The 10,141-nt window shown below is 36.8% G+C and overlaps 1 protein-coding gene across 1 annotated transcript; it reads right to left on the bottom strand.

Moving 5' to 3' along the window:
- Positions 1–1,143: 1,143 nt before the first annotated feature.
- On the bottom strand, positions 1,144–2,590 carry PS2 (Presenilin-2). Its single transcript, XM_079045280.1, has one exon. It carries the CDS (start codon positions 2,393–2,395, stop codon positions 1,235–1,237), a length of 1,161 nt encoding a protein of 386 aa, XP_078901406.1. The 5' UTR covers positions 2,396–2,590; the 3' UTR covers positions 1,144–1,234.
- Between the last annotated feature and the right edge of the window lie 7,551 nt (positions 2,591–10,141).

The following is a 10,141-nucleotide window of genomic DNA, read 5'->3' as shown; positions in this document are numbered from 1 at the left end:
AACAAACATACATACATACATCATTCCAAGAAATCAACCATAGCATGAATCTCTTTCAAACTTTGATATGTTTTGGAGGCCTCTTCAACATACACTAAACCAGTATACGCTTGTGTTTTGTTTTTCTTTTCCACATACTTATTTGCCATCATCGTACAAGTTGTTAATGAAAGTATTCATTTTTTTTTTCTTATCAATGCATTGTACTTCAAAAGATATAGAAAATTGTACCATCATACTTTCATTTTTTTATTAGGACATTATACTTTGCAAGTTTGCATAACCTAAAGAGAAGAATGCAAGAAGTAGCAATGTACTCAAATTCATTTGTGTATTACATCATCCTACTTTATTTCTCTAATACAATCATTGTAAGATAGAAATCATGAACCTTGCACCTTTAGTTTATGACTTACCACAGCTAATTGATATATTTGCTCCCTTTGAGCGGAAAAAGGTGAAAATGAAAAGAGAATGCTAACATATTTTAACAGAAAGATGGGAGAATAAGGACTAAACTAATCTCCAAAGCAAATGATTCCATGCTCAAACCATTCTGAACAACAATGCTTCGGGTGCTTAACTCTTGTACTTAAAAAAGAGGAGATTACTACAATACCCAATAAGTAAAAGAACAGGTTAAATATGAATTAGGAGTAAATTCGTGCCTTTTGTACAGAAAACTTAAGAAAAAGAGTTAAGTTGTCTTTTTAAACATTAATTCTTTTTCCGTAAAATAAATCATAAAAATCAATTTCTATATCTCCAAATGGAATCTTTTGGAAGAGTTGACAAAACTGGTAATTAATTTTAGATTTTAAAAAAGTAAAGGGTGCAAAGTAATAAATTTCATATCAATGGTGAGCACTTTTTGTCCCTGAAAATAATTATAATGTTTGGAAGTATTAATGATCAACTAAACTTGATCATTCTGTCATTTTTATCCGACAAAGGAGGCTCAAACAAGTCTCTCCTTCACTGAATTCAATCTCAAGATAAACACAAACTCACTCCAAACTCCTATTTAAACTACCCTAAACCAACCTAATCAGAAGAATGACCAAACTGCCCCTACCTTACCACTTTATTACATAATATGATAATATTTGTTAAGCATTTCTAAACAAAGTTAAAGTAACAACATAAAACAATAACACACAATATACATTAAGATGCTAAACTCTTTAAATAATCAAGTCATATTCATATAGCCCAACAATACGGAATTTGAATATCAAAACATCAAGAGATTTGAAGAACACTGTACTATGAATTCTTCAAGAAACACCCGAGTCAAGACATAAAACAAGACTCCAAGCAAAACAGATACAGGAAGAGCAGGCAAAGCTTTTTGATACAAAGCAAGAAGAATAAGAGTGATACCAAGACCTGCAATAATGGCAAGATAACACGCATAAACTGTCATGAAATCATACATTGCAGCCCTCCCTACCAACACACTGTAGAAGATGAAGTCCCCTAAACCAAGCTTTATGGCACCCGATGCACCCAATCCAATCCCCTCAAGAGCCATGTTCTCACCCACTGGCTCCATCAATGGAGCCCTGAGCTCAACACCCTGACCTTGTTCAACATTGGCTATACTTACCTCATTTTGAGAGCTTTCAATGTGTGATTCGGGGTTAACAGGCTCTCTCCATACTCTTCTTTGAACAATGGTAGTGTTTCCATGATCGATTATTGGTCTAGCTTCATAAACGAGAGCAGGGATGTCTTCGTCTCTTGATATAGCAAGCTCGACTAATAACCTCAATGGACCAACGGGTAACAAAACAGCAGCAAGATCGTATAAAGCCATGGCAACTAAAAGGACCCAAGTGGTCCATTCAGGGAGCATTGTAAACCAATAAGCAGTCAAAACCCCAATAATCACCATGTAAGATTGAGTCAGAAAGATGGGGATTTTCGACATGAAAACCGCGAGAACGCCAACGATTGTGAAGTTGAATAATAACAAGACGTAAGTGAAACAATCAATGGCGAAATTGAAAACTTGGATTAAGAAAAGGGCAATTTCACCACCCATGAACCCTAACACGAGGAAAGCGGAGAAACCCATGTAATATTTTAAGAAGCCTGTGCACCTGAAGTAGAAAAGGAGTACCAGTAGGAAAGTGACGAGAGTAACGACAGTGACGAATACGAGGGAGTTTAAGAGGGCGCCTTTGAATTTGTCCCATTCTGTATCAGATGTGGTTTCGTTGTAAGCTATGGTGGCTATGGTGGTGAATGAAGGAGAGCTTGATGAGTCGGCATCCAATATAGAGACTAAGATGACCACTAAGAACATGCAGATTGAAACTGGGGTTATGATTCTAATGATTTCTTCGCCTAGAGAATGAAGAATGCCTTTGGGCCTTTGAGATTGGTCCATAATCTGATTTGGGTCTCACTAGAAACAGAGCTTTTGAGGGTTCCAAATAGGAAATCTGATGAAAACTGAATCAGAATGGAGATAAAGTTACATGGGTGTTTGTGAGATTGGAGGAGACTCGAGAGTCGAGACTCCAGAGAGACCTGAAATGCTCGATTTTTCCTTTACCTGATTGAAACTGAATCCCTCATTTCTTTGGTGGTCGGAATATTAAGTGGGTGGTTTACGGGTTCAAATACGGGTCTGATCGATTTTTATTTGGTTGTACTGTAAAGTGATAAAAACACTTGTGACAATTAGACAACCTCGATTTAGAGCCCCTTAAACTAGGGAGGAGCATATGGACCCGGAACCGACCGAAACCGGTACCGGAACTGAAACCCGATGTAACCGGTCAGGCTGGGACGGATACTTTATTATTGTCGATTTTTGGAACCGGGAATCGGTAGGAACCGGTCATTGGAACCAGCCCAAAACCGGGAACCGAACCGGACCAAAAATAACCCATGTCTATTGGACTCCTAATGGTTCTTGGAGGCCTCAAAAAAACGATAAATACGAAGAGGGGGATGCGTGAGAATGTGAGGTAAAAATGCATGGAAACGAGACCTCATTTTTACATGTTACGTGTCTCTTTCTTCGCTCAAAAAAAGGGTACAAGTTTTGGATATACAACATTTAAATGTAATTGATACATCACTTTTCTAACATTTAATGTCATACTAGGTGTAAGACCCATGTATTATATGGGTTAATTAAAAAAAAAATATAAAGGTCTAAATATTTAAAAACTTTGGATTTATAAGAAAATAAGAAAAATAATGAATTATTAAAATTGATTTTTTTATCTTTTAAATTTAAATAAATAAACAAAATAAATTAATGTGCTTTAATTTGGGAATTTTGAAATAAAAAGGTAAGTCAATTAATGAAATTGATATTCATTTATTACTACATTTATTGTAATTATTACATTAAAGTATTATGTGGAATTTGTTAAATAGAAAAACTCATAAAATGACATGTGGAAAAAAATTAATTCATAATAACCATACAATGACATTTAGCAATTTAAATGAGAGTGTGACATGTGACAAAAAAACTTTCATTTATTAGAGTAGATTCATACGCCACTTTTCTACCATTTAAAATCCATTTAAAGGTGTTCTAGAATGCTATTTACAACTCATTTTAGTCAAACTCAAATTTAGATACATCAAAAACTTCACCCAAGCTCCAAAACTTTACGGTTTACTTTAATGACATTAACATAAAACACTTATATCTATATCCAAACAGGATAATATCACTAATTACATGCTATACACAATTTGACAATAATTACATGCTATACACAACTTGACAGTAATAACGTTTTTCTCAAAACACGTTGCTATTTCTCGAGCACCGGTTTCAACATCGAAGACCCGGCAAAAACTGGAACCGGAACCGGTGGTCCGATTCGATTCTAAATTTCAACCAACTTCGGTTTCCTTACGTTGGGCGTACCCAAGTGTACGTTGGGCGTATGTGGCCTTGACCAAAACCATAATATTTAGGGTTTGCACCCTATTTAAGCCTCATTATAGCCTCAAAACTCTTTCATTCATCAGCCTCCATCCTCCAACTCGACCCTAGCTAACCCTAATCTCTTGAGTGACCTTGAGTGTGCATTTTGGTGTTATTGAAGGAGGAAGAAGGAAGAGGAAACTATTTTAGAAGAGTGGAGCACTTTGGATCTAGATCGCATCATCATTTGACACCATTTGAAGGTAAAAAGATCTGAACTTGATGAAGCTATGCTTAGATCTTGTTTATCCATGGGTTTCTGTTCATTTTGGTTCCATAAGCTTGGTATTATAAGTATGGGTTACTCTAATTCATATAAGCTATATTTTCAGATGTTCTGGAGTGTTTAGAAGCATAAAAAGGTAATATTGGACCTTAGTTTCCTTCCATGCATGAGCTAGGATGTCTTAATGAGTTAAGAAGATAGGGTTTTTGGTATTGAGCACTTAATAGCCATGCAAGACCATAAAGTTGAAAACTTTATGGTTAAGGACATCATTTGAGGACTAGATCTAGAATTTGGATGAAAGAGATTAAGGGATTAAGCACTTAATAGAAGGAAATGATAGTTGAAACGTACGTTGGGTGTACGTTATGGTACGCGGGGAGTACGAGGTCAACAACCCATTTCTGGTCAAGGCCTGAGTATGTTGGGCGTACTCAGCTGAGTTGACTCGGTTGACTTTTTGACCTTAACTAGGATTTGACCAAGTTTGACCTAAGGGTATTTTAGGTATTTTGAGTTGTAGTAGAGATTTATCACTATCTGATGTATAGGTGACTGGTAGAGCGGATATTCGAAGTAGTGACCTATTCGGCTATCTGTTTAGATTGAGAGGTGAGTTTTTCCTCATTGTACTTGTGGGTCGAAGGCACCAATGTCGGCCCACCAGATTATATATCCTGGTATATAGGATGTTGCTATGTTGTAGTGAATTGTTAGATTTATGTCCTAGTATATAGGATGTTGTTATGTTGTATTGATCTATAGATCTGTATGTTTGTATGATGACAGGTTATGTGATTATCTGTTGATGGATATCTGTTATTTGTTATGCATATGTCGACATGGCCAGGTGGGTTGAGACTGTACTGCTTTGTGCTATCAGTCAACAAACCGAGGCATTCCAACCGAAAGGTTGTGGGCCAGGGGTAATCCAACCAGGAGGTTGTGGACCTAGTATATATTAGGCAATCCAACCAAAAAGTTATGGGTCAGGGCATTCCAACCGGAAGGTTGTGGGCCAAGGGTAATCCAACCAGGAGGTTGTGGACCCAGTATGTATTAGGCAATCTAACCGAAAGGTTGTGGGCCGGGGCATTCCAACCGGAAGGTTGTGGGCCAGCAGTAATCCAACCAGGAGGTTGTGCACCAAATATTTGTTTGGTTATATGTTTGTGTGGTGGTACCTTGGGGGAAATCACTAAGCCTTTGGCTTACAATTATAGTTTATTGTTTCAGGTACTTCAGATGATCATGGAAAGGCGAAGGTGTGATCGTGCACATCTTTTGAATTTTATGTTATTGGATTTTAGGATACTCTGAATTATGTGTAACATCCATAAAATTTAAACTTTTCGAAACAACCCTTTTTCTATAGAAGCGTTTACAAAAACCTTTGTTCCCAAAACATTATTTAAAAATCAGAATCTCTTTCAACATAGTTTTCAAAACATTCACATTATCAGAGCTTCCCATAAATCATAAGTCCAAAATGCGAGGATGTGTATGGTCACGCCTTCACCTTGCCACGATCCACTGAAGTACCTGAAATCATAAACCAAAACTATAAGCACGAAGCTTAGTGAGTTCCCCCAAAGTACCAACACCCAAACAGATAAAATAACAGCATGTATACAAAGCCTTCAACATGTTTGGACCGCCTCCCCGGGCCCACAGCATGTCTGGACCGCTCACAGAACCTTCAGCATGTCTGGACCGCCTCACCGGGCCTACAACCTGTCTGGACCGTTCTCCGAGACTTCGGCCTGACTGGTCCGCCTCGTAGGCCTTCAGTCTATCCGGACCGCGTGACAACCCATTATTTTCTTCTTGAAAAGTCAACCCTAGTCAATCAAAGTCAAACTTGGGTCAACTAAAGTCAACTTAAATCTTATTTTATCTTGAATGGGTTAGATTAATATTTTATATAAGTGTTTACACCTTGTATTCAATGTGTTGTATGCTTAATGAAGTGAAACAAGTTGGACCGAGAACCCATGCGAGGCCAAAACCCTCGAACCGTGAACGAGGCTTCGATCGTGAACACCTCGGACCGTGAATGCTTCTCCGCCATCACCGCCTTTGGACCGCAAACGAGGTTCATGGTCGTGAACCCTTCGGACCGTGAACCTTCGCATATATATAAGGGTGTTAGCCATTTTCTCCTCATTCCTCATCTTCCAGCCGTGAACCACCCCATTCTCTCTCAAGTATCATCAACCATGAACCCTCCTTTCTCCTCAAAAGTGTACGAAACACTTCCCTTTTCTTGTTGTTCACGTGAAACCATTTACCTTCCATCTTAATTCACCCTCTTTTCATCTTGAAATTCAAGATCTTCAAGCTTTGGGCCGTGAACCATTCATCATAGAGCCGTAAACCCATCATATTGGGTCGTGAACACTCATGTGTTCTTGGGCCGTGAACACTCCTTCCTGGCCGTGAACTTCATTTCAGCCTCCTAACTTGCTTCTAACACTCTTTTGGTGAGTTACTCTTGCATCCTAGGTTGTTTCCTAAACACCTTTGTAGTTATATTCACTAACTTTACACATATATGTGTAATAATATGCTAAATAGGATCCGTTTGTGCTCGAGACTTCACTCGTGAAACTTATCATCCTATACCATATCTTCAATCGAATCACCAACATAAGGTGAGTTCATACCCCTTTAATCTACCTTTAAAATGTTTTTAAATGCTTTTAAGGGGGGGGGGGGAATACAAGTTGAACACAATCTAAACTGTGTTAATTATTGTATGTGATATCAATCACACAAAGGATTTCCTTATACTTTTAAGGATTACCAAATACTTCCATAATGACTTAAAGTCAAGTTAATTCTTTTAAAAGTCACATAAACTCTTTTAGAACACCGTTAAACTCTTTTAAATGTGTATATAACTATTTAATCTTATAATTGTCAAAATCATGTTTATATATGTATAGATATATAAATAAGACTTAAAGGGCTTAGGACTAATGAATTGCCTTACTTCCTTTTCCTTGTCTGGATGTGGACTTAAGGTGGTGCAATTTGTCCGAAGGTCGTTTCCTTCTTAATTATGTATATTATACATATATGGATATAAAACGTTACTTCAGTCGGTATCATTACCTTTGTATCATGCTGAGCAAAGGGGTACACTCATGAGAAGATCATGCTAATCAGATAGAACGTATAAATTATAATAGGTGTAATTTATGAAACAAACGAGAAATCTATTTTCTAGATAAGTATACAAGGTCTAAACTACTTTGTCAAGAAAATGATATAATTCGATCTTTACTCAAACTAAAATGTGATAGTACGTCTTCAAGACATAGCAATAGTGACACCCCCATTTTCACGGCCAGAAAAGACCGATTTTTGTTTATGCTTTATAAAAATCAGAGTACTTCTTTTAATAAAAATGTTGCGGAATTTGTTCCCAGTAAAACATGATAAATACGTTATAAAAGCATTTCCGAAGAAATGTATTTTTATTCATTTTAAAACATTTTGGGATGTCATTGTCAATACAGAAACATAAGCATAAACAGAACTTACATTCATTTACACTAATGATCTACACCTCTTTAATCTCTCAGTGTAATGTAACTTCATATCGACAACTGTGATACAAATAAGCTTGAATGGGTCAGGTTGGGAAACCTGGTGAGTACATAGGGTTTTCAACCCACAATAATATAATTATTAGGTTTAATCATCAAATAATTAACTCAATTACCCATCCCCATTATCTTATTTATTCTTAAGGATCTACCCTAAGAATCAGCTATTTCTCGTTCATTCATTCCTAAGGATCATCCTAAGGAATCGGCACGAAGTCCATCATCACCGGGGTTTAGGCACTAAGTCTGCATAGTCGCCAGGATTTATACAGCAAGCACTAAGTCCGCATAGTCGCCAGGGTTTTAGGCACTAAGTCTGCATAGTCGCCAGGGTTTATACAACAGGCACTAAGTCCGCATAGTCGCCAGGGTTTTGGCACCAAGTCTGCATGATCGCCAAGGTTTAGGCACCAAGTCTGCATGATCGCCAAGGTTTATAGTACACCGGGTGAACACATCATTCACAACACCTACAGGTTGCGAGCCTGCTAGTGTTCCACTGGACTGTCTAGAATAGTCCGTGGTTGTCATCCATACTCTGCTAGATGACGAGGCCAGCATTTTGGAACAAGGCTTCTCACATCGTCCACCTCTCACCCTTACCTCATGGTCTATATCACCTCTCAACTCATCATCCAACTCATATTTCATCTACCCATATTTTACCCAACATATTATGTAGATATAAATACATATACAGTTTAAATCATATAAAACTTGTATAAAATCGTTCATCCAGCATAGATAGCAAGTATACAGATAATATGCACACATAGCACGTGGTTTATATAAAATACTTCATATCTATGTGTAAGATGAAAGTAACTATGCACTCACTTGATAAGGTGGTGACTCCGTACTCGGACAGCACTTCGTTTACTTTAAAATAATTTCCTTCGACGAAACCTAGTATTATTACCACTAGATTTTAGTCTAATATTTACCGTGACTAATTATTATTATTATTATTATTATTATTATTATTATTATTATTATTATTATTATTATATAAGCGTTTAAACAATACTTTCCAACCACTATGTACAGACAGGGGCCAGACATAAAACACCGGAGGGGGGGACCATTTTGGCATATAGCACTTCTGAAATCCAACAACCCTATGCGGCCCTTTAGACCAGATTCTCCGTACCGCGAGTAGTTAAAAAGATATTATAACGACACTTATATAAGTCATAATAATAGCTCAAATATTTATTATAAGTTCATAATAACAATACTAATTTTAAATATAAGCTATATTAAAATAGGGTAAGCATAACTTACTTACAAGGGGGTTTTAGCTAGGAGTAGGGCTCTGCAGGGGCAGAACTTCGTCGCTAAATCTTTCTAAGAAAGATTCGTGCAGCGCTTCAGCGCTCACCTTACTATACTAAAACTACAGAAAGAGAAGTCGAATCATGAGGGACCGAAATGCTCGGGGGATAAGAAGAGAAAGACTCTTGAATCAAGAGAATGGTGCAAGAAATATGAGAGTCCAAGCCTCCTATTTATAGTAATTAAATTTACAAAAACTACCCTCCATAATTACTTAATGACCTTATAGTTATATAAACGACTAAACACCCATTCATAACACTATTTTAAATAGATTTAATGATATTTATACTAAACTAATGTCGAAAGTACTTAACACCAGTCTTATAATAACCGCATCGTCAATACCTTTCTAATGATATATACATTTGTATATATATGTGTACGTATATATGATTTATACTTTATTTTAATACGTAAATATGCTATTATAATTTGTAACTCGTTCATACGAACTCCATTTTTGATGTTCTTTATATCCACGTGTTGGTATTTACGAGTACTTCAACTTTCATTTAGACGCTGTCAGCTAGTTCTCATTCTATCTCAGATTTACAAAACTGTATCGAATTTATCGCGCTCGAAGAGTAGGGACCAAGTTTCGTCCATATCTTTAAAATATGAGCTCTAATATTGAAATTATTTATATCCATGCGTAGGTAAAAAACAAGATCTAAAACTTTCATTTAGACTCCGTCGGCAAATTCTCGACCGATCTTAAATTTAACAGTAGGAGGAGATTATACTGTTAAATGTCCGCGTAAAATTCATAACTTCTACATACGGACTCCGTTTTCATCTATCTTTTTACCGTTGAGTTCCTATTAATGAGATCTTCAACTCTCATTTAGGTCGCGTAGGCCAAAAACCGCTCGAACTAAAATTCGAGTTTTGGGTCGTGCACTGCTATGCCAAATCTTATAAAATTCATAACTTCCTCATACGAAGTCAGATTTGGGCGTTCTTTTTTTGTATGTTCTCGGTTTAACGTATACTACAAAT

This window comes from Lactuca virosa, chromosome 4 (genome assembly GCF_052849685.1).
Source record: "Lactuca virosa cultivar CGN04683 chromosome 4, Lactuca_virosa_CGN04683_v6, whole genome shotgun sequence".
NCBI classification, from domain to species: domain Eukaryota; kingdom Viridiplantae; phylum Streptophyta; class Magnoliopsida; order Asterales; family Asteraceae; genus Lactuca; species Lactuca virosa.
Note: the sequence above shows the minus strand (reverse complement) of the source record. Positions and strands in the feature narration are given on the sequence as shown.

Bases quoted from the DNA above. Each gene is read 5' to 3' on its own strand.
- PS2 (XM_079045280.1), bottom strand. From the start codon at position 2,395: ATGGACCAATCTCAAAGGCCCAAAGGCATTCTTCATTCTCTAGGCGAA.